General features: G+C 52.6%; 1 protein-coding gene across 2 annotated transcripts in view; it reads right to left on the bottom strand.

Annotated features, from left to right (window-relative positions):
* The window catches only part of BDKRB1 (bradykinin receptor B1), a 52,987-nt gene extending 33,514 nt beyond the window's left edge, over positions 1–19,473 (bottom strand). For both annotated transcript variants that reach the window (XM_046009564.1, XM_046009565.1), the window contains exon 1: positions 18,962–19,473. In XM_046009564.1, the coding sequence (XP_045865520.1) occupies positions 18,962–19,278 (317 nt within the window). In that variant the 5' untranslated portion in view covers positions 19,279–19,473. The remainder of the gene's footprint in view (positions 1–18,961) is intronic.
* Positions 19,474–23,822: the final 4,349 nt, after the last annotated feature.

Here is a 23,822-nt window from a genome sequence, read left to right as displayed (position 1 = left end):
ACCCTTTTCTCTTTTGTCCTGAAAAAAGGGCAAAGCCGTCTCTGGGGAAGGGTGGGGTTCAGGGAAGTCAACCCCCATCTAGGAACTCCTCGAGAGCAGAATCAGAAGACCCAGTCCGAGAGCAGAATCAGAAGACCCAGTCCGAGAGCAGAATCAGAAGACCCCGTCCTACCACGGGGGCTCTTCTGGCATTTGCACACTTTGCAGGCATGGAATGTTTTGGAAACATTTACAGAGAAGGCAAGAGAAGCGAAGCCTGAGGCCACTCAGTGTTCTGCCGCAGAGGGGAGGGCGCACTTGCCCGACTCTGCTCGCCCCTCCGACGACCTGAGGCCAGTTCGCCTTTATCTTTTGCTTATTATGGAAGGTTATTCTGTTCAGCGTGTTTTGCTTCTTTTCCCCACATTGGGTTTTGGAGTTTTCATGATTGGGTAATGTCATCGGACATCCTAACACCTTTCCTTTTCGTTTTAGAAGATAATGTAACCACACGCACACCCCCCCCCACACACAATGGAATACTACGCAACCATCAAAAACCCCAAGATCTTGCCATTTACAATGACATGGATGGAACTAGAGAGTATTATGAGTGAAATAAGTCAATCAGAGAAAGACGATTATCATATGATCTCACTGATCCGAGGAATTTGAGAAACAAGACAAGATCATAGGGAAAGGGAGGGAAAAATGAAACAAGATGAAATGAGAGAGGGAGACAAACCATAAGAGACTCTTAATCTCAGGAAACAAACTGAGGGTTCCTGGAGGGGAGGGGGGGTGGGAAGGATGGGATGGCTGGGTGATGGACACTGGGGAGGGTATGTGGTATAGTAAGAAAAAAATAAAAAAATAAAAATAGAACATAAAAAAAAGATAATGTAACCACACGGTAAATAGCATTTAAACATGTTCAGATCTCCTAGAGTTCCATCCCTACATCCCCTGTAATGCTAATAGCCATTAGCATTACATTTGTTTATTGTTATCAATGAATCATTCCTTTATTCCAAGCTCTTTTCATGTGATATATTTTCCTAGTGCCTATGCAACGGATTAAAGAAAAACCTCATTTAAAATGGGATCAGTTTGGGGCGCCTGGGTGCCTTAGTGGGTTAAGCCTCTGCCTTAGGCTCGGGTCATGATCTCAGGGTCCTGGGATCGAGCCCCCTGTTGGGCTCTCTGCTCAGCCGGGAGCCTGTGCCCCACCCCCACACCCCGCCGCCTGCCTCTCTGCCTACTTGTGATCTCTGTCAAGTGGATAAATAAAATCTTTAAAATAAATAAAAGAAAAGAAAATGGGGTCAGTTTGGAGTGAATGGGTGGCTCAGTCAAGCATCTGACTCTGGACTTTGGCTCAAGTCATGATCTCAGGGTCGTGAGACTGAGGTCTTCATCTGACTCCATGCTGGAGCCTGCTTAAGATTCTCTCTCTCCCTCTCCTTCTGCCCCTCTCCCAGAGTGGGCAGAGGGGTCGGCTTAGCCAAAAGGTACAAAAATCTAGATTTGGAGGGGCACATACACCCCAGTGTTTATAGCAGCATTAGCAACAATAGCCCTATTATGTTAAGAGTCCAATGTCCATTGACTAACTAATGGATAAAGAATATGTAAGATACGTGTGTGTATTGAGCCATCAAAAAGAATAAAAGTTTGCCATTTGCAACAATGTGGATGGAACAAGAGGGTATTATGCTAATTCCCTCATATGTGGAATTTAGGAAATAAAACAGATGAACATATGGGAAGGGAAAAAGAGAAAGAGAGAGGCAGAAGCAAACCATAAGAGACTCTCAATGATAGAGAACAAACTGGGGGTTGCTGGAGGGGAGGTGCGTGGGGAGGGGAGGGACTACAGGGGTGATAGGTATCAGGAGGGCACTTGTGATGAGCCCTGGCTGTTGTATATAAGTGATGAATCACTAAATTCTACACTTGAAACCAACTTTGCCATATATATTAACTAATCAGAATTCAAATAAAAACTTGAAAAGAAAAGAAATACATAGGAAAGTAAATACGCCCACCCCCGACAAAACTGAAGAAATAAAATGGAGTTAGGAGGCCAGCAGGGGGAGCTCTCACATCACACCACTCTTCATAGCCCTTTATAGCACCGAGGAAAGCATGCACCCCTCCAAGAAAGAAGGAAGATTGTCTTCTGGCCCAGCAACAGCCCAGCCAATGAGAGACAGTCACAGCTCAGCCAATGAGCAATCACTATGCTTGGAACTCCCGGTTCTCTGCCATAGGCTTTTTGTATGTAACAGCTGCCGTGCAGCCAAGTTTGCCCTTCTCTACGTAGAAGAGCCTTTTTCTTCTTTGTTCTCTTCGCTTGGTCAAGGTTTTGCTACAGCTTGTGTGTCCCAAATTGCAGTTCTCTGCTGTTCTCAAGCCATTTTGCTGGTAAAGCCACTGATAGTCTTATTTTTAAGGTCAACGTGCCCCAGCCACGTTGCCCCTCTCCTGTCCCCCAGGACACTTCCTGTGCTCCCACCTCTTTGCCTTTGCTCCCAGGTCGGGGCTGTGGGTGGCTGCAGCCTGTGGGGATGGCAGGAGCAGCCCAGCGGGCTGCTTGGGGACTGCTGGGGAATGGCGCAGGACTGGGAAATCGGCAGTCCCTGGGCCTTTGGTTTGGGGCTTGAGCAGGGAGCTTGGTGGGTGGGCTACAGAGGGACAGCCACAGGTGTGTGTATGTGCACGCGCACGCGTGTGTGTGTGCGTGCACGTGTGAGAATGTGGAAGAGCGTGGGCTCGGTACCTGGAGATGTCCCCAAGTGATTGGAATGACATGGGATTGGGGTTTCATAACTGAGAGCCAACCAGGTCGGAATCCCAGCTTCAGCAGGTTCCAGCTGTGTATAACCTTGGACAAGCAGCTGAACACCTCCAGACCTCAGTTTTTTCATCCATCCAATGGGCATGCTAATAGCCCCTACTTTGTTGCTGACAATATAAGGAAGTTAATGATTGCAAAGTGCTTAGAGCAACGCTTGATACATATTCAATGCTCCCTAGACTAGAAGGGGAGCTTTCCCTTCCTCTCTGCTCTATATCAGGTTACTGCGACACAGTTTTATTGGAGGAAGGAGTTTTCCTTAAAAAGCGAATGTTCAACCTACTCCTACCCTCTTTCACAAAAGGGAAAACTGAGGCCCGGAGAGGTGATGTGATGTCTAAAGTCACGCAGCAAGTAAGTGCCAGCCAGAGACCCTAGCCGAGGCCTTGCTGATCTCCCGCTGGAGTGGTCTTTTAGGAGTTTGGAGCCAGCCAGAGGCGATCGGGGTCTGGAGGCACTCACAGGACTGGGGCCATTGGGGTCAGAGCCCGAGGACTGTCTTAATTGAAGCATGGGATTCTTGTACCAAACCTATTCCACTTTCCTTCTTCCTTCCAACCCTGCGAACTCTTCCTAAGTTAACCTGACAGGATCCTGGAATATTAGGGTAAGAAGGGCATTTCATCATTTCAAGCATTTCATCAGACACCCTCACATTACAGAAGTGGACACAGAGGCCCAGAGATGGTGGGCATTTTCCCAGGACACACAGCCAGCTAGTGGCAGTGCTCAACCTTGAAGCCAGGTCCTGGAATCCTGGTACCCGGACTCCCTGTTCTTTTTTTTTTTTTTTTTTCAATCAAGCCACAACTGTCCCCATCCCATGTGGAAGAAAGTGCTGGGTGCTAATATTGTCTGATTGTGAACATGTTTGAAAACCCCAACCTCACACCCATAGTCCATGCAAATGTGTGGGGGCATACACGAGACCTAAGAGCGGCTGGCTACGTCTGATTCGAATGGTGTCCTCTCCCCTCGCCTGTATGTTCCGGGGTTGAAGTCATGAGCATGTAAATAATTTATAAAGGGAGGAAATAAATCTTTGCAAGAGAGCCTTGCAAGAAAGGAAGGCTGCGGGTCCAGAGGGAATGTGTTTTCCAGAAAAGCAATTCCTCAGGAAAGGCTCAGGTTCGGGCATGCTGAAGAATGCTCATTTCTCCTGCAGGCTCTCTAGCTCCTGGAGGGTCCTGCTGGCCTAGGGGTGGCCCCGGGCCTGCTGGTGTGGGAGGAGAGGGCAGCTGGCGGGGGCCTTGGCCACATGGCAAACGTTTACTGTGTCTTCCCACACAGCTGGTTTACAAAATGAGGAGGAGGAAGACATCATAAACAGAGACTGGGAGCCAGCTGTAGAGAAAAAAAAAAAAAACTCCTCGTGGCACAAAGTGGTTTGGGTCCTGCCAAGGTGCGTGCGAGAGGGACAGCGGAGAACGCCCAGTGGGGGGCAGGTGGAGTTTTGTGCCTTCCTGCACAATGTGACATCTGAGATCTCGGCTCTAAAGGGACCCTTTCTATTGTGCCTTCACTTCCTGACCCTTTGTTCCTTCAGTACACTTCCATTCCCTGTGTGCTTGCCATGAGATACAGTGGGGAAGAGCGCAGACACCCTGGGCAGGACAAAAAGAACTTGGATGGCAAGCTACACCCTAATGCCATCCTTCAAGGACCATCTCCATTCTCTCGCTGAGCACCAGATGTGACCTGGAGTCAGTGCCTTATCACCTCTGGGAACGCATTTCCGCGATTCCAATAAGCAGATGTGATAGATGGTTCTGGAGATGGCTGCACATCCATGTCCCTAAAGAGGAAATGGGCAGCCACGGAGAAACAGGCAAGCAGGGATAGGGGCGGATCGGCACAGTGCTGTTCCAGGGGCTCATCCTCTCGCTTGCTGGCATCCAAAGGCATTTATGTGACGGAGGCAATGAGTCAGGCTTAGTAAGCTTCCCTTCATCCAGAAGCATGTCTCCTTGCCTGCCTGCCTCTGAGGATCCTGGGGCCCGGCCCCGCCTGCCAGGCTTGCCCAAGACAAAGCCACAGTCAGGTCTGAGCCTGGTCCCCAGGCCGGGACTATGGCCCTCTTCCCAGTTCTGCTTCAGGAGGTGGAGGCTGTTGGAATCCAGAGAGGCAACCTTCAGACCTAATCCCAGAGCTCCAGGTTCAGCCCGTGTCAGACCTTTTCTAGAAAGGAGTGGCAGGGGAGCATGTTTCTTAGCGTTGATCTGCAAAGCAATGGGCCTTGAGTCTCCCAGGATCAGAGAAGCAGAGAGTGTGGGAAAATTGTCTCTCAGTCCCCAGCACAGGTATTGATATCACAGACACGGGCAAGCCAGGGATGTGTCTTGCTTTTGTCTGGCTGATGAGCTGCAGCAGGAGACGGAGCCCCTTGGGTAAATGAGGATAACCTCCCATAGAAAGGGTATTGTGAAGACTGGTGACGATGCATAAGGCACCTGCAAAATAAAGGTATTTTCTCTGTACATTTCAAGGCCTCATCCTCCATAGCATAGGGACTCTTGTTACTCGCCCATTTCATAGATGAGCAAACTGAGGCCAGCTAGCGAGGTGACGCCCCCAGGATTGGAACCGAGGCAGAGCCCCAGGTTTGTCTCTTTGTTTTTTTTTTTTTTTTTTTTTTTATTGTTACAGAAAGCGTTGAAAATATACACAAGCCGACAGGCTACCATCATGAAACTCTGCATACTTATCACCCAGGTTCTGTAAGATCAGTCTTGTTTCTTTCACACCAAAACCCACCCCACCTCTCCTGGAAGACTTAGAGCAAATCTCACACACCTACCCTTGATTCTGTAAATACTTCAGGGTGGGTCTCTACCAGATAAGTACTCTTTTCCAGAAGTGTCGGTGCCTATCCATTAACATACCTACAAGAATTCAGCAATAATTTACTAGCATCAACGCTCCAGGCAGTGTTCCAATTTCCGATGGTCTCATGCTGTCATGTTTTTTTTCCAAGTCTTTTCTCTCTCTTTTTTTTTTTTTTTTAAGTAGGCTCAGCACCCAACACGGGGCTCTAACTCACCACCCTGAGATCAAGTCACGTACTCTACCCTCTGAGCCAGTCAAGCGCCCCACAGTTATTTTCTCGAATCAGAACCCAAATTACTTTACATATTGCGTTGGTTGGCATGTCTCTTGTGTTTCTTTTAATTTATTATTTATGATTTATGACATTTCTCACTCTGCTTTCTCTTCCTGTCAATTCCCTTGTTCATGAAACCTGAGTCTTGGTTCTTTGGTTTCCCTCAGCCTAGAGAAGTGCTGTCCAGTGGAGATCTAATTTTAATGAAGTAATCTTAAATTTTCTAGTAGCCACATTTGAAAAATAACACCACCAAAAAATGGAAAAAGAAGCAGTCTCACGTCATTTTAATACTGTATTTTTAAGTCAGTATATCATTTCGATATGTAATCAATAAAATCTTTGTTTCTACATCACTCACTCTGTCCATTTATGAGGGCCTACTGTGTGCCTACCAGGTCATGGACTAGCCTGTTTGTAGGGCTTACTGTGATTGCCAAGCAGTATTCTAAGTGCTCGCCATGAATTAATTGAGGAACTCCACAACCACATTAGATGGAAGGACGACTACTGTCCCCATTTCACAGATGAGAAAAGAGAGGCCAGAGTTACACAGTGATTGCCTCGTGGAGCTGGGATTCGAACCCTGGCACCTCTTGGGACGGTGTCTCTTTAGAGTGTCACTGTAATGGTAAACTAGAGCCAGCCCGTACCCTCAGGAATCTCCCAGATGGCTGGAGTATGCCTAAAGGGCAGAGCATGGGAGGCTTCCTGGAGGACACAATCACACCAGGTGACCCCAACCGTACAGCTTTCACCTGGAGGTCTCATCTTCATGCTTTTGCATTCAGACGCTTGAATAGCCGAAGCATGGTATTGTCGGGGTGTGACAGACACTGTCATTCTGGAAAGCTTGGGGGCTTCCCATAACTGGGAGGCTCAGAGTCAGGGGGCTAAGGCAGCCATGGCATTGGAGGGAGGGGGAGAGGCAGGAGGAGGGGATGCATGGACGGGAGATGCCCTGCAGGATGGACTCTGGAGGGGGTTGAGGTGTGGATGACCAGGTTGGGTCCGTGACCTTGAAGGGGCTTGTAGAGAGAGGCAGCGAGCCGGGCAATGGGGTCCCCTGGGCTGTTTCCACCTGCTGGATCTAAGTGATCCCTTGTCTCCCCAGAAGGCAGGTGTGAACAAAACCTTAATGGTTTCTTTTGTTCCTGCCTCTGCTTCTCCTGCTGCAAAGTTATGCCCGCTTCCTGACCTGTCTGCCTTCTGCAGCCAATTGAGAGCCCCAGAAAAGCCAGGTCTGTCTGTCCTTGTCAGGAAAGTTTGTGCCTGAGAACCACCCCCCAACCCCTCCACCACCCACCTCACTCATCCTGAGCTGCCCCAGGGACTGAGTCACAGGACCCCTGGACAGCCGTGGTGTGGGGGGGGACTCCCAGTGAACACTCGTTCAGGAAATACTCCTGCCATGCCTTGGACTTGCCCAGGACAGCTTGCAGGAGGAAGAGGGGCTCCCGCTGTCCTGGCCTTAGTCCTTGGGACACCTGTCCCGATGAGGGCGGTGGGCTGGTTCAGCCAACCGAGAGGAGCCGGAGGCAGGCGTGCGGGGTTCCTGTGGATGTTAACAGCTGGCTCTTTGTGGTTGGTGGGGAGCAGATTTTCGTGGTGGAAATATTCCTATCAGGGCTGATTCCAAGCCGGTGTGATGTGTCCATGAGCTCACAGGGTTCCTGACAGTGTATCATTGGCTCTGGGCCTGCTGGGCCCCAGTGCGTCTTGGTTGGAGGTCTCCCTCTTGGCCTTCCTGCCCACTTTCCCCTCTACGAGGGGCCCTTCCAACTCCTGGTCATCCTGCGGATCCATCTCCATGCCACCTCCTCCAGGAGGCCTCCAGAGACCTGGCTGAACTGTCCCTGCAGAGAGGCCCCAGCCCCTGTGCACCCATTATGTCTGAGCACGTTCTGCGTACACAGCTCCCTTAGCTGTCTCTCTCCCTGCCAGGTCAGGGTGTGTGTGCGTGGGGGGCTGGAACTGCGGGAGATGCCTCTACCTTTCCCTCCACTGGACCCCCACCTCTGGGAACTGGCCCTGGCCCATGGCAGGTGCTTGGGGAATATTTGTTGGAAGGACGGATGAGGATGAGGAAGGTGACATCGGTAGAAAATGCGTGTACCATCTGTTCTGAGCACATAACACAGAGTAAGTCATGAAACCCTCACCACAATGCTAGGTCGGCACCGATAGCCCCATTTTACAGATAAAGAAACTGAGCCTCAGCAGTCTGGGGGCAGAGCAGGCCTGGGCCGCTGTGTAAAAGTGCTCCCATGTCCTTGGGTTCCCCTCAGTCCTGTAAGAAGCAGGGCAGTGAGGGGAGGCTCATAGTATCGTCCTCATTTTAATAAACAACTCGAGAGGCTCAGATCACACACACACGCGTTCCCTTTTTCTTTACGCCCATCCCAACTGCCGTATGGGCAGTGCCTTGAGCCCAGGACAGGGTCCTTGCTTCTCTACATGCTCAGTCCAGACCGTGTAGCTGCGGATGAGTTTTGCTGAATTGCAGTTTTTGCAGTAGTGAGTTTCCTGTCACTGGAGGTGTTCAAGTAAAGTCTGAGAAGTATTTTCAGTGTATCTGGACCAAGATTCCTTAAGTTCTGCAGAGTAGAGCCCTACGACTACTTGGAGCTGCCTCAATCCATGCCATGGCCACGTCACTCCTTGGCCTTTCTGGGTTGAGACCATATATGAAACTCGTATGACGTGAAGGTCCCAGGGCTGTCAACTCTACGTCAGGCGATTCGCAGACCTGATCTCCTTTAATTCTCCAAGCAACACCGTGAGAGGCTTATACTGGTGTGACACCACCGGATTTCCGGGTGAAAAATGAACTTCAGTGAGGTCGCTAACCCCCAGAAGACCAGCGAGCTATGAAGCGCAGAGTACAGCGTTAGACCAATGTCTGCATTTATCCCACCTTTGCCGGCTGCCTTCTTGCTGCGGGGGTGGGGATGGGGTCGGGGTAGGGTGGGGAAAGGGAGTCGAACATCAGAGCTCTGTTATGTCTTCATGTAATCCAGCTCAGGAACCGTGGTCTGCAGCCCAACCTCCACGAGGGGTCTTGCAAACTTGCCCAGGGCTCTGGGACCTTTGCAGAACCTGCTGGGTTGGGGCGTGGGGTGCAGGTCCCCAGGATCCATCATTTCTGGGGCTAAAGCAGGTAGAACATTCCCACTTCCTGAGCTGGGATCGAGGAGAATTTCTGACATGCACAAGCTTGTCTCGTCCGTTATGAATGAGAACCAAGAGCCTCTGAGATGCCGGACCTGGCCCACTATGAATCTGTGCCAGGCAGAGGCCGTTTCCGAACTGTTCATCCTCCTACACACTCTGCTCTGAAGCCTGCCGCAGGAGAAATGCAGGCCACGGTCCCGTGTCCCTGCTTGCTGCCAGGTCCCTTAGCCTCTCTGGGCCTCAGTTTCCTTATTGGGGAAATAGGGTTGGTTTTTAATAGGTTCTCAGAGAGGACTGCTGTTAGCGAGAGTTTGCATCTGATGAGATGCCAGATCCCCCCCCTCTCCAGTCTCTGGCTGCCTGGCTCTGATTCCTGCAGGCACCCTTCGCGGCCAATACAACGTAAAAACAATCCGATTTGCAAGCATTTTAGTGGGCCAGTCTCAGACTGAGAAAAGCAGGGAGCTATGGCTTGGATACCTTTTCTGCAACAGTCAGGCAGGAGAGGGTGGAGTGGTTCCCAAACCTGTCTCCAGAAAATTCAACTTGGATAATTCGATGAAGCAAATCAAGCATCTAAAACATTCCCTTTCCTTGTCGCTTGGTATTTCTGAAAAGAATCAAAAGGGTAGGAAAAGCTTCATGCATTTAGAAGAGGAAAATAAGAACAACCAAAATATTTAGGACCAGGAAATTGGTTAAATATATAAAAAAATGATGCTCCAGGGACTGCTGGGGTCTCAGGCAGTTAAGCACCAGACTCCTGGTTCCGGGTCAGGTTGTGATCTCAGGGTCATGAGATCGAGCCCTGCGTTGGTCTTTCCACGCTGCATGGAGTCTGCTTGAGGTTCTCTCTCTCCCTTTCCCTCTGCTCCTCTCACTTGTGGTCTCTCTCAAATAAGTAAATAAATCTTTAGGAAAAAATGATGTTCCGAACAGTTTACAAAAAAAAAATATTTCTGTTATCATGTCAAGCAGAAAAAAAAAAGCAGGGCACTAAATTTTGTATACAACATGGTAGGCAAGCACCAAATTATTAACTGGTGGTGTTTGCCTTTGAGTGGGGGATCCTTGGTTGCTTTTGCATTTTCTTTATTCTTTGTAGTAGCCTCTAATTTTTTTTTAAATGAAGGACATATATTACTTTTGTAATGAAGATACTTAAATAAGCTAAGTAAAATCTGGGTTGAGACCATAGATGACCATAGTCTTCTCCTATTTTTAAAGACGTAGGAAATGAATTATGGGTTAGCTTATGTAAGGAAAATAACCAGCCAACTTGTATTCAAAGGGAGAAGACTTGCTTACATAAAAACCAATAAATACACAATCATGTTTTCATTTAAAATGAAATGTCTAAAGTATTTATGAACTGTTTCTTCAGTGGTTTCCTGTTTACTCAGCCACCAGCTCCGAGCAGGTAGATTCAGCAGGGTTCTAAAACCTGGGGAAAAGTACCCAGATGAGTTGCTGCTGAGGAAACTTCTGGGAAGATGCACTATACTACCAGGCATAAGCTCTCAGGGTCAGAGGGCTCAGACTGATTTCCCGAATTTGGGGGCCCTGTGAAACAAAGGAAAGATCAGGAGCAAATCCTTCCCAATCCCTGTTCTAGATCTTGAATCATGCCTCTTTCGCCTGGGCTCTGTCTCTGCGTGATTTTTTCCCTGACATTTGCAGGGACGGCATGTTTTATGAGCCTCTTAGATTTGAGCATGTCTTTCTGCTGCCTTTGCTCCTGGAGGACCATTCAGTATCACAGCCCATCTCCCTCCTGCATCCGTAGGTGTTCCTCTGCTGGGGTCTGGTGGATTTGGTGCTGCAGAAAGCCTGAAGCCAGCTTCGTTTTCCTTCGTTAGTCTGTTGCCTGGCATTTCCCCCTGTTCCCCTGAATCTTTTTTTTTTCTTTAGATTTTATTTATTTAATTGTCAGAGAGAGAGAGAGAGCACAAGCAAGGGGAGCAGCAGACAGAGGGAGAAGCAGGCTCCCTGCTGAGCAAGGAGCCTGATGTGGGACTTGATCCCAGGACCCTGGGATCGTGACCTGAGCCAAAGGCAGACGCTTAACCAACTGAGCCACCCAGGCGTGTCCCCCTGCCTCTGGTTTATTCAACCGCCTCCCCTGGTCACCCTCGGTCCAGCCTGCTGGGACACGTGAGGCAAAGTTGCCGTGTAATGGAAGACCTTGGATGACAGTCTCACTGGCGGCCTGCAGATCCCAGCTCTGACATTTACTTCGGAATGTGACATCAAGGGGGGGCCCCCTCTCTGAGACTGGGTCCCCCCACTCGTCGGACAAGGAGCTTCATCTCCAGTGTGCAGGGTGTGGTGAGGACACCGCGGGTCTCCCCTGGCACCCCGGACCTCATGAGGCTCCAGCTCCCTTTCCTGACTCAAGAATGATAATCCTTTCCAGTGTCCCTCAGATGTAAGGGGTTTTCTGTGCAGTGACTGCCCCAAGGGGCCCCCTCTGCCCCCTCAGCTGCAGCTACCACAGTCCAAACAGACTCTCGAAAGAAGTTCCTCAGGCCGTTCGCAAGGAAAATCCCCGTGGCTGATATTTATTTTTACAGTAAACATGGGTCTGCGACCAGGGGCATGTAAGGGGTCCCCTTCAGGGCTATTGGCAACTAGCTGGGGCTTCCGGGCTACGTCCCACTGTGGGAAGCACGCAGCCCGGGGGGTCCTTCTCCTGATACTGTTGCCTCTCCAGGGGGGCGTGCTGTCCTCATGGGAAGAACCCGACCAGCTCCCAACCTAGCCGGGCCTCTGACTAGCTCTGTTTCAGCTCTGGGGACATTTCCTTGACTCTCAAGTAGGGAGAGCATCTCTTCTTGTGGGTTCATTGGAAGAAACACTTGTGATAGTGTTGGGGGACAAGGGAGCCCAGAGGTGGGGCCGAGTCACACGTCAGGTGGCACCGGGCGGTCTCCTGTGCCTTGTCTCTCCCACGGCTCCCTCTCCCCCATGGAGGCACACCCTCGGTGCTTCCCGGCTCTAGGCCTTCATGGGAAACCTGCCCCCAGAGACGATTCAGACATGACAGACATCACAAGCTGTGTGTGGGGACGTGTAGGCAGCAGAGAGGCAGTATGTGTGTGTGTGTGTGTGTGTGTGTGTGTATCTGTGGGTGGGTGTGTCTGGTCTCTGTGCGCAATATGTATGTTTGTGGGGTGTGTGTCTGTGTGCGTGTGTGTGTGTATTTTGTGGTTTGTGTGGTGTGTGTGTACTGGGTGTGTATGTGGTTTGTGGTGTATGTGTGTGGTGTGTGTAGTGTTGTGTGTGTGTGGTATATGTGTGATGTGTGTATGTGGGGTGTATGTGTGTGTTTGTGATTGTGTGTATTGTGTATGTATGTGGTTTATGGTGTATGTGTGTGGTATGTGTATGCGGTGTGAGATGTATGTGTGTGTGGTACGTGTGTATTGTGTGTGTATGTGGTTTGTGGTGTGTGTGTGTAGTGTTGTGTGTGTATGTGGTGTGTGCGGTATTGTTCGTGTATGTGGGGTGTGTATACACGTGTGTGTGGTGTGTATAGTGTGTGTGTGGTATATGTGTGGTGTGTGTATGTGGGGTGTATGTGTATGTTTGTGATTGTGTGTATTGTGTATGTATGTGGTTTATGGTGTATGTGTGTGGTATGTGTATGCGGTGTGAGATGTATGTGTGTGTGGTACGTGTGTATTGTGTGTGTATGTGATTTGTGGTGTGTGTGTGTAGTGTTGTGTGTGTATGTGGTGTGTGCGGTATTGTTCGTGTACGTGGGGTGTGTATACACGTGTGTGTGGGGTGTATAGTGTGTGTGTGTGTGTGTGTGTGTGTGTGTGTGTGTGTGTGTGTGTGTGTCTGTTGGTGGTGACAGAGGCCCAGGGAGGGCACAGTGCACACCCTGCCACTGGTTCTGGGTTCAGGATGCTTGGGAACAAGACGTGCGTGTGACTGTCCCGGGTCCCCTGGGGAGGACAGCAGGGGCTGCTGGGGCAGAGTGCTGTGTGCGAGTTTCTTGGGCCCCCTCTGCCTCTCTCACCAGACTCTGCAGACTTCGTGGGCAGCCCTGTGAGCCCAAAGCATCGTTGGGCAGGGGCTCAGGAAGGCAGGGACAGGCGGAGGGTGGCATCGCGTGGGCACCTGCATGCACGTCCTGTTCCAGCAGCCGCACGATGGCCGTGGACGGTGGGCTTTATGCCCTGACGCGGGCGAGAAAGGGGAGGCTCAGAGAAGTCAGAGACTTGTCCCCTGTCTCCCAGGACTGCGGCTGGTGGGAGGCCGCCTTGGGGGAAGCCTGCTTTCAGCGACCAGACGGACCCTCACAGTGGACGTTGCAGAGATGTGTCTGTCTATGAATGGCGGCTGTGGGAGTCCCCGGGAAGGGACCCTCCCAGGGACCTGAGGCTCAGGGCTGGTGGGCTGAAAGGTGCCCACTCATGGGTGCCCCAGAGCCTTCGCGGGGGTGCGGCCAGCTCACATGGTGAGGCTCCCAAGAGATGAAGCCTGAAACTCACCGTCCCAATATTAGTCCGCAGAGACAAAGAGGCATCTCGGGACACCCCTTCTCTCTAGGCGACCAGAGCCACCTCAGAAATTCCAGTGCTTAATGGCTGTGGCTTCTGATGGCCAGATGTCCCTTACTGTAACTGTAGAGACTGATGTCCCCGAGTCCTGTCTGAGCCTCCCCAGGGAGGAGCAGGTGCTTTGGGGTCTGGCTTGGGGTCACCATGGGCCCGCGGCCCTGCTCTGTGCTAGTCTAAGAAAGTTCTCTCTCCCAGATGTGACCAGCTTAGTTCGGCCAGATTACGACCACTTTTTTTTTTTTTTTTTAATTTTAAGTATCCTTTTAAGACCATTATTAAGCTTCAAGGTTACATTACGACCAAATTTGTTAGCCACACCTCAGATTTTAGCTGGTTTCCTTACTCACACTAATTCACAGATCACACTGATTTTTTTCTATAACATCTTCTCCTTTCTTGGGTTTTTTGATGGGTTTAATTTCTCATTTGGCTGGAAATGCACATACAAGTAAAAAAAAAAATTTTTTTTTTTTTTCTCCAGAAAAAACTCTCCTCCCCAGAGTCTGAGCATGACAAGCAGTTTCTGGGTCCCCAGTAGGACCCTGGTGCCCAACACAGAGCCCCCAGACAGCAGGTGCTCAGTGAATGAACTTCCTTAAAAACTCGCAAATGGGGGCGCCTGGATGGCTCAGTGGGTTAAACCTCTGCCTTTGGCTCAGGTCATGGTCTCAGGGTCCTGGGATCAAGCCCCGCATCGGGCTCTCTGCTCGGCGGGGAGCCTGCTTCCTCCTCTCTCTCTCTCTCTCTCTCTGCCTGCCTCTCTGCCTCCTTGTGATCTTTCTCTGCCTGCCTCTCTGCCTCCTTGTGATCTCTCTCTGTCAAAAAAATAAATAAAATCTTTAAAAAAAAAAAAACTCGCAAATGAGTCAGAGGGCCAGCCTGTCCCCCCAACCTGGGGTCCCTCCTGTTCTCTTGCTGCCCTGTCCCCGCACTGGCTCCTGGGTGCCTGTGCCAGTGGGGGAATTGTCCCTTCCCTTCATCCGCAGGATGGACGCAGGCTGTGGAAAGTGGGAATCTTGGAGGATGTCTCCTTATTACCATTTTGATTTACATATATATAAACTGAAGTATACATAATATACAATGTATTTACGATTTATATATATTGTACATGTATATATGTAAGTTCTGCAAAGGGATATGCATGCTTATAATAAGAATTTCAAAGAGTAGGAAAGTGTATACAGTGACCAGGAAGCCTGGCTCCTGGCTCGGCCCCCCTCAGCCCTCTCCCAGAGGTAGGGGCTCCCTCTGGTCTCCCCCCACCCCCAGCTCCTTCCAGACATCGTCTGAGCCTGCAGAGCACTGCGTGTGGCCCTGTCATTGGAGGAGAGCGGACACACCCCGATGCACAGTCGCCCTATTGCATTTAACAAACCAACCACCCCCTTCGAAGGCACCAGACACAGCAGGCATTTCCCAGTTCGTCTTAGGAGGTTTCCAGTTCTATGAGGATTTGTAGCTGAATGAACCAAGGCAGGAGAGGCTAAGGGGTTGTCCTAGGCCATGAGGCTGGGGAGGCGACATTTAGCAACATCCACTGGGGAGGGCAGCTTTGGGCCCGGGAGGGACAGGGCCCAATTTCTCCTCAAGGTTGCTCCCCTCAGAAAGCCCTTCACTAAGGTTGTTTGTCTCCCGGATGTGGACAGAAGCCCACCTGCCTCAAAATCCCGGGGGGCTGCCAGGGGGCAGAGTCCCAGGAGAGGGCCCTGGGGTCTGGAGGTGGCGGGAGGAGGGAGCCAGCCCCCATATGACCAGATGCACAGCCACGTTTGGAAACGGCCAGTCTTTCCCCGCCAGGCAATGCCCACGCTGGAGCATGGTCGCTCAGGGAACCCTCAGGAAAGAGGAGACACGGAGTCATGGGTACAGATGATCCAATGGCAACCATTGAAGTGACAGGCACTCTACAGTTTACAGCGTCCTGTGGGATGTCCGGTCCAGGTAGAGCTGATTGTCAAATGCCGCCCCGCGAGGCCCAGAGAAGCAAAGTGACTGCTCTGAGGTCTCTCTGCTGCCTGCTGAGTGGGGACTGGGGTCCGGAAGCCAGTTCTCTGAGCCCTACCTGACCACGCTCTGCAGGCTCCAGAGATCAGGAGGCCCACAGGCGTTGGGGGCGGGGGGTGGGAAACCTGAAGTTTGAGCCCCGAAGGGAAGTATGACGGGGCTCTTGCTGTCACCACCCAAGGACGTGTTGCCTGGGAAAAGGAGCAAATGTGTGCGGGGGTGCCGCTTTCCCCGGGAACCCCCAAGACGCAGTGGCCCCGTTGCAGGGCAAAGACAACACTTCTGAGGGTCCCAGAACCTGTTCTTTGCCCCCATAGGCAGTCCCTCCACTAGGTGGGCACCGGCAGGGAGCCTGATACCTGCTGTACCAACACCAACTGTACCAACACCGACTGTACCAACACCGACTGTACCAACACCGACGGAGTTATGGCTCCCTGTGGTCCCCAGAAACGGGAAGGACGATCCCCATTGCGCAATGGAGAAAGCAGGCTCAGAGAGCATCCCTAACCAGTAAACGGTCAGGACTCAAACCCAGAACTCACATGTGTTCCACCCTGCTTCGTGCTGTGATGATTGGCGGTGGGGGGGGGGACTCATATTTTTCCAGCCTCCAGTCGCCTCCAGATCCCACTTTGATGACGCAGTCAAAGAGGTGCTGACTCTTTGGGTTTGCAGGAGAAAGTGTGTCTTGGTGGAGGAGCTGTGGAGGTTTAACTCAGAGAGAGCCTGCGAGGACTAGAATTTGCACCCTCCAGCTCCAGGAAATCGACAGCGGATCATTGTTCAGCAGGAGAGGAGCTTAGCTCCAGTCCAAAGAAGGACTTCTTCACCACAGAAGTCTCCTGAGATGGAGTGGGCTGGCCGGTGAAGTAGTGAGCTCCCCATCCATGGAAGCAAGTGCACTAAGAAAGATACTCACAGGTCAGGGGATTCCTAGACTGGGTAGGTGTTGGAAGCGATGCACTCTGGTGTCAAATCTTAGGACGTTCTGATCATTTGATTCATGGTCTTGAGCTACTCTAAGTGACTTCTGAATCTTCAAAACAACATGGAGATCTGCTTTGTGCCCCCCCTTTTTTTAATAGGCTCAATTTTTTTAAGGGAAGTTTTAGGTTCACAGAAAAATTGAGCAGAAAGTACAGAAGCTTCCTATAAGCCCCCTGCCCCCCCACACCAGCAGCCTCTCCCATGATCAATACCCCCTAGCAGGAGTGCATTTCCTACAGTGAATACCTATATTGGCATGTCATTATCACCCAAAGTCCACGGGCTCCCTTGTACATTCTATGGGTGTGATAATGTGTATTCACCACTACAGACCCCTAAATGCAGTTTTGCTGCCCTAAACATCCTCTGTGTTCTCCCTATTCACCCCTCACTTCCCCTTATCCCTGGCAGTTACGGATCTTTTTTACAATCCCCATAGTTTTGCCTTTTCCCAAATGTCATGTAACTGAAATAATATAGTATGCAGCCTTTTCAGATTGGTGTCTGTCACTTAGGATGATTCTACCCATCCAACTACCCATCCAACCATCCAACCATTCATTCATCTATCCAACCATCCATCCATCCAACCATCCATCCATCCATCCATCCACCCATCTATCCATCCATCCATCTGGCATTCTGCAGGTAGTGACCAGGGCCTGCATGGTGCTGAGCATGGTTCTCCGTGCAGGGGAGGCAGCCGTGATCCGAGAGAGAAAAACCGTGTTTTCGTTGGGAAAACCAGACCCTCTGACCCGCTCTAAACTTGCAGGCCACATGCTGTCACCGTGTTAGCCGAGACCGCGTGGCACGGCCATTTCCCCTGTGTGGTCCCTGCTTGGCCGGCGTCTCTCAAATTTGGTCCAACCGCAAGTCCTCAGTCAGTCATCTGAACCTTCCCCTGTGTGTCAGTGACAGAGCCAGAGTCCCGGAGAGGCTGAGGCATCCCCCCCCCCCCTCCCCGCCCGTCCCAACAATCTTCACTTCTACCCTGAGGGGTTTGGAGCAGGGATCATCAGGATTTTGTGAGTAGAGGGCAGGGCTGGATGGGGCCCTAGGGTTTCGCAGGAGGGGATGGCATGGGAGCCTTCTTGTTTTCAGTGTTTTCCCAAACCTCTTCTCCTGGCTCTACCCCGGACCTGCCTGCCTTCCACCCCACACAGTGGGGAGAGGCACTCTTTCCTCAAGCTCATGGGGCTCCCCTCCACCCCTCGGCTGCCGGCTGCCGGGGCCCTGGAAGAACACAGAAGGGCTTTCCTCCCGAGAAGAGGGAGCAGGTAGTGTCTTCTGGGGTCGCTCACCCTGGCCCCAGCCTGAGCCTTTCTCTCTCTTCGAGGGCTGGCCCAGGGCCCCCCATGGCCCCACATCTGGGCCAGTGTTCCCACTTCCTGTGCGCTGGAGCCAGAGACAGTCTGTGACTCAGGGAGGTGAGTTCTAACCTGCCCAGCAGAGCGACGCCCTTCGGCCACCCCGACCCAGACTCATGCAGCCACCTGCCCTCAGCAGCCTGCCCGGAGCCCGGACTGCAGCTGTGGGCCTCACAGGCAGGCGGGAGCCCATGTCTGTCTGCCCTTCCACCGCCCTGCCAACTCACCTCTATGCTCAGGAAATGGGGAAAAAAGAATTTGCTCAAAAATGTTATGCAGGGAATGAGAGCAGAGCTGGGACTCCAACCTGTGCCGAGCCCAGGCTCTGAACCGGTGTCCACGTTTATCCCTCTGCCTTGGACAGGCAGGACCAGGACTGGGACTCGGACCAGACGGACCAGACAGAAGGGCTTTCAGCCTGCCTGAGTTACCACAGACTCTGGGCTGCCCCCCATCCCCCGCATTTCCAGACCCTTTCCCCTCTGCCCTCTGATTTAACTCTTGCCACCCTGGGAGCCAATAAGCACAGTACTTTGCAGACAGAGAGACGGAGGCTCAGAGAGGTTAAGCAACTTGTCCAGGGTCACACGTGGCCCATGAGCAGCACACCCATGAGTTAAAAGCCGTGTTCCAGAATCTAAACCCCACACGCATCCCTGCTCCCTCCTTGTTGCTGAAGTCCGAGGCAGCTACCCAGAGTCCATAAAAATCAAATCACTAAATTGTTCACACAAATACACACATGCCTGTCTCATTCAGGGAGACGAGAAACCTGGAACAAACAAGATAATTCCTCCCGCTGGGAGCCCTTGTAGTTACTTGTCAGGACTGGGAAAGGAAGGGAACTTTCCCCCAGCACCTGAGGGAACTTTCCCCCCAGCCCGGGGAAATCAGCCCGTGGGACACTCACCTACTGGGTCTCTCTTTGTGCTGGGACCTCTTGTCTTCCTGGCGATGGGGAAGCGACTGGACCAGCCCCTGCCTGGGGTCCCTCTTGTCCAGAGCGAGCCCCACGGGCACCTTGGGCACTCCCTCCGTCCAGCAGGGCTGCCTGCCGTCCTCACCCCTCCTAGGAGCTGAGCTGAAGCGTGGAGGGAACAGCTCATCTTTCAAGGGCTGGGTGGTGATGTCACCGCCCTCCTGGGCACTTCCTCCCTCCTCCTCCAGCCCAACCCAGCACTCCTGCCCAGCGACCAGGCCAGTCCGGCTACCATTTCCAGAACCCATGCCTGTGGAGCCCAGGCTGGGATGGCTACAGCGACCCAGGGCTTGGTCTGCCCTGGGAGCCTTAAGAGCTCAAGTGAGCCACGTGGAAGATTTCCAGGTTTTCCCAAGGAAGGTGCTATTGTGTGGACTGGCTGCCCTTTAGAGCCACGGGTGACGCGGGTGACGGAGGTGTCCAGTGCTCACAAGCGGCAGGTCCTGGATCCCCATCCCTGCACTTCCTGCCTAAGGGCCTTGGGGAGGTGGCTGAACCTTTCTGAGCTGGGAGGTGGAGCAGAGATCAGAGACCAGGGCAAGTGTCCGAGGGGGCGTGGTGAGGACTAATTACAGCCCTGACCCATCTGTAACTCGTTTTCTGTGTCAGGCATTTTTCTAAGCACGTACATCGACAAACTCAGCGAATCCTCACAAGAACCCGGGCAGACTGGGTTCTACCCCCTTTCTCACTTAAATGTAATCGTGGATGTGAAAAGTGGGTTGCCCAGCAGGTTACCCCCCAAAACCAGCATTCTTCCTTCTGGCATCCCGGTTGGCGGCTGGCACACTGAGTAAGTTTGTCTAACACAACATTCATCTCTTCTCATTACTTCCCCCACGTGATTCTTTCAGTGTAAACAGTCGGCCTGCCTCCCAAGTGGCAGCAACGAGGAAGCAAACTTTGGAGAAGGAGCACGTTTCCCTGTCTTGTTTGCTGGCAACACAGCAGGTTTGTGCACCGCCCCGCCCCCTACTCCCCCAACCCCCCCCCCCATCTGGGGAAGTTTGGCAATGGTTTCCTCCCACTTCCACACTGATTGGTTTTCTTGGCTTCACTCGGGAGACTTGGAGACTTGCCAATCTTAGCACTTTTCCGTTTCCAGCAGCTTCAAAGCTGAAAGTGTGGGGCCTTCAAATGTTTGTATTTTTAAGGTCTTAAAACCTTTCCTTCAAAAGAGAACAGAAAAGTGGAATTGGGGAAGAGATAGGGGGGTCAGATCTCCACCTGCTGGTGTTCCCTTTCTCTGTTACCGTCTCTGAAGCAAGTCTATGAAGAGTGATCACGTTCCACCACACCCTCATGGAGAGAGGGGAAACTGAGTTCCAGAAAGATGTATTGGGGTCTGGGCCTGACGTGGCTGTGGAGTGGTTGCAGAGACTTGATGTCAAGTCCCTCCCCAGCCTGGGGGCCTCAGATGAGTCTCCGGAGGAGGACCGGCCTGCCCTACCACATTAGGACTCCTTGCCCGGAGGGTTCTCACGTCCCAGGTGGGGACAGGGCTCTGGGGAGAGGCTGCACGGGGCCCACTGAATGGGTACGCAGAATTGTATGGTGTGCGTGGCTTTTCTGGGTGAGACGATCTACCGCCTTCCTCGGTTCAGGAAGACCTCGGCATGTTGAGACCCAACAGAACAGAGACTTCTCGAAGTCCCCAGCTGGCATGATGGTGTGGGGCTCAGTCCGAGGACCCCAGGATCATGACCCGAGCTGAAGGCAGGCACTTAACTGACTGAGCCACCCAGGCGCCCTGTAATGTAGTTTTTGAACGATACCATCTTGATCCACTTTTGAAGATCTTATTGGAGGCTGGTCAGTTTTTGTTAGCAGTTAAGTTCACGTTCTAACGCTTCCCTTGCTGGGCTCTCCCACTCTGGGCCACAGTGTACCTAATCACCCGGGGGCCAGGTACCCAATAACTGTGGACAGGCCCCCATACCCTGGGGCTTGGAAACTTATTCAGATTAGCCAATCCGCAGGGAGCCTGGGAATCCCAGCTAAACCCTCCCCTGCTTGCCACGGGGAAGCTGTTCCCCGCAACTCCAGCTTGCTGCAACCCTGTCCCTGAGTACAAGCCCTCGTGTGGGCCTGCCTGGAAGCCTTCGCACATTTGGAACGAAAGTAACAAAAAGTTCCATCTTTCAACCATACGATTGTCACTGTGTTGTGTCTTGCCATCAAAACAAACTTTAAGTCAATAAAAAAAAAATGCCTTAAAAACAAACTTTAAGTCTTATAAAACAATGATCTACTTTTTCATTCACCTATAAGCCTATCTACCCATTCATCCAAATACCCTTCCTTCCATCCTTCCTTCCTTCCACTTACCCAGCTACCCATGCACTGATGAATCAGACACCACATAACTAGGCTGTCCATTCTTCGACAGAAGTAAATGCATCCAATCCACCCTTGCCTGGGAGGAGTCTGCCCCTGCGGCCGGGCCCCGGCTTACGGGCAGAACCTGGGTGGGGAACCATTTCAAAAGGAGCTCCATGTGGACACAGGAACAACCTTCTAATTTGTATCTGTGTTAGCACGGTTTTTGTCCTTCGTTTTTGCTGTGAGGAAATTTGGCTGAACCCTTCCTGCAAAATGACTCTGGCCGCGGACTCGTCATCCTCCTCCCCAGTGGGTCTGCGTGGCTGGGGCCCACAGAGGGGCTCAGCCCTGCTGGGACCCCCAGCTCCAGCCGGTGCCCCTGCGTTCAGAGAGCACAGCACAAGGGCAAGCTCTAGGCATCTATGCACCTATGTTTGTTTGTAAAGGTCGGCCTTTCCACCCCAGTGTTCTGGAATGTTCTCTCCAGCGTCTGTGTGTGAGGCCAGGGGTGTCACTCCCACCCCTTACTTCCCTACCTAGGAAGGCCCTTGTCCCCGGCCCCCAGGAATGGGCTGTCCTTTTGCACGGAATTCCACCGTCCCCACCAGAAAGCCGTCCCCTGTCCTCTGGGATCGCCAGCCACTGAGGGAAGGGCCGATCTGTCACACACACCCCAGACAGACCCGTCCTGGGAAACCGGAAGGCAGAACTGGAAGGTAAGCTCTGACTCCGATGCATAGCAAAACACACGCGAAGCCCGTAGCTGGGACCTGCTCGGCACCAACAGCCGCACCTGTGAACCCTACAGCACAGCCCGGCCCTCGTGCCCCTCCCGTCCGCCTCTGGTCCCCGCTCCCAGAGGCCCTCACGCCCACCGCCCTGCTAGAGGCATTGACTTTGAGCCGCGGCCCAGCTCCGGCCCTGTGGCCGCCCACTGGCCGACCACAACACTGTTGGCTATTTAATGTCGTTCTAAGGAGAAAAGGTTACAAACGGAAAGGGTCCGTGTGTTTTACAGTGTATCTTCCCATCCCTCCATATCGGTTTTAAATTAGAAAATCCGTGCGTTTAATCACATGTGGAATCACCACAATGACGTAACCCGTGTATGTGACACGGGGAGACACTGCAGAAAGCGGGCGCATCTGTTTGTGTTCAACTCTGGCATAAGGGAGTTTCCCGCACAGTTTCTGTTTGGCTGGGCTCTCCCACGGCACCTGCCCCTCCCAGACTCAGGCAGTGCGTGGGACCCCGGCTGTTCCCCGCGTGCCGACCTCAAGAGCTGGGCTGGGAGAGGGGCTCTCGGGGGTGGCAGAGAACGCTGTGAGGAGGCCTGTCCCTCCTCAGTCCCTCTGCTCCTCTCCTTCCTGCTCTCGGAGGCAGGCAGCGGGTCCTGGTCCCCTTGGGCCTGCCAGACTGTTGGAGCACCCCAGGCTTGGTGGACAGGAGCCCTCGGTCTGCCCGTCGACCAGGCCACACTTCCTAACTCTGTCCTTGGCCCTGGGCTGTCGCCAGTACGTCTTGAGCTGTGGTTACTCACTTCCCGTGGCTGGGGCTGGGAAATCCAGGGTGCGGAGGGGCCGCTGGTTCCTGGTATCCCTCAGACCCGCTTCTCCTAGGACTCGCCACTGAGCCAGGGTCCCCAGGGAGCAGGAGGGGGCACCTGGCTGTCTGGTTAGCCCCTTGGGGTCCCCCAGGCTGGCACAGCTCTGAGTCCTCTCTCTATGCCCGCTCCCACTCTCTTCTCCTCCTCTTCATCTTCATCAGGAAACTGAGGCTTGGAGGGGGAGGGCAGGGAGCAAAGGAGGTGAGCTTTGGAGGCGTGGCTGTAGCTTCTCCTCCAAGGACTTGAGGGGGTGGGAGTGGGGGAAGGAAGGCTGGGGTGATCGGCTAAAAGTTTGGGGATATGCAGGGAGGAGGAGCTGGTAGCACATTGAATGACCCACCCAAACCCATTTGCCCTCCCCAATCTCAAATTTGGGTTCCATCCCCTTGGCCACCAGAGATGGCGCTGTGGGCCCCCAGGCTCAGGGGAGACGAGGTAGGGAGGGCAACCAGTCCTGGATGGGAACTCCTATGCCATGTGTCTACTAGTGGCCCCTTCACCGCCTAGGTCTGCAACACTCTGTGACCCCAGCCAGGGCTCTCTCTGCGCTCTCCTAGCTGACCCTCCCTCACCTGGGCTCCCTTCCCCTCGCTCTCTAGCCTGGTGCGATGCACCTGCTTCAGAAGTCCTCTGCCCCCGCTCTGCACCCCTTTCTGCCCTGCCCAAGCTCGGGGTTCAGCAGCCCCTCACTTCCCGTCTGTGATCACCAAGTGTCCTGGACCGTCTTCCCTCTGCAGCTCCCAAACCCTGTCGCTTGGGCTCATGCACATGATTTTAGAAGGTGCTCTGTGTGTCCGCCTCCCCTTGTACCACAGAGGCGATGCTCCCGCCTGGTGGGGCGTGAGGCTCAGGTGAGGCTCAGGT

The sequence above is a fragment of the Meles meles genome, chromosome 6 (genome assembly GCF_922984935.1).
Source record: "Meles meles chromosome 6, mMelMel3.1 paternal haplotype, whole genome shotgun sequence".
Lineage (NCBI taxonomy): Eukaryota > Metazoa > Chordata > Mammalia > Carnivora > Mustelidae > Meles > Meles meles.
Note: the sequence above shows the minus strand (reverse complement) of the source record. Positions and strands in the feature narration are given on the sequence as shown.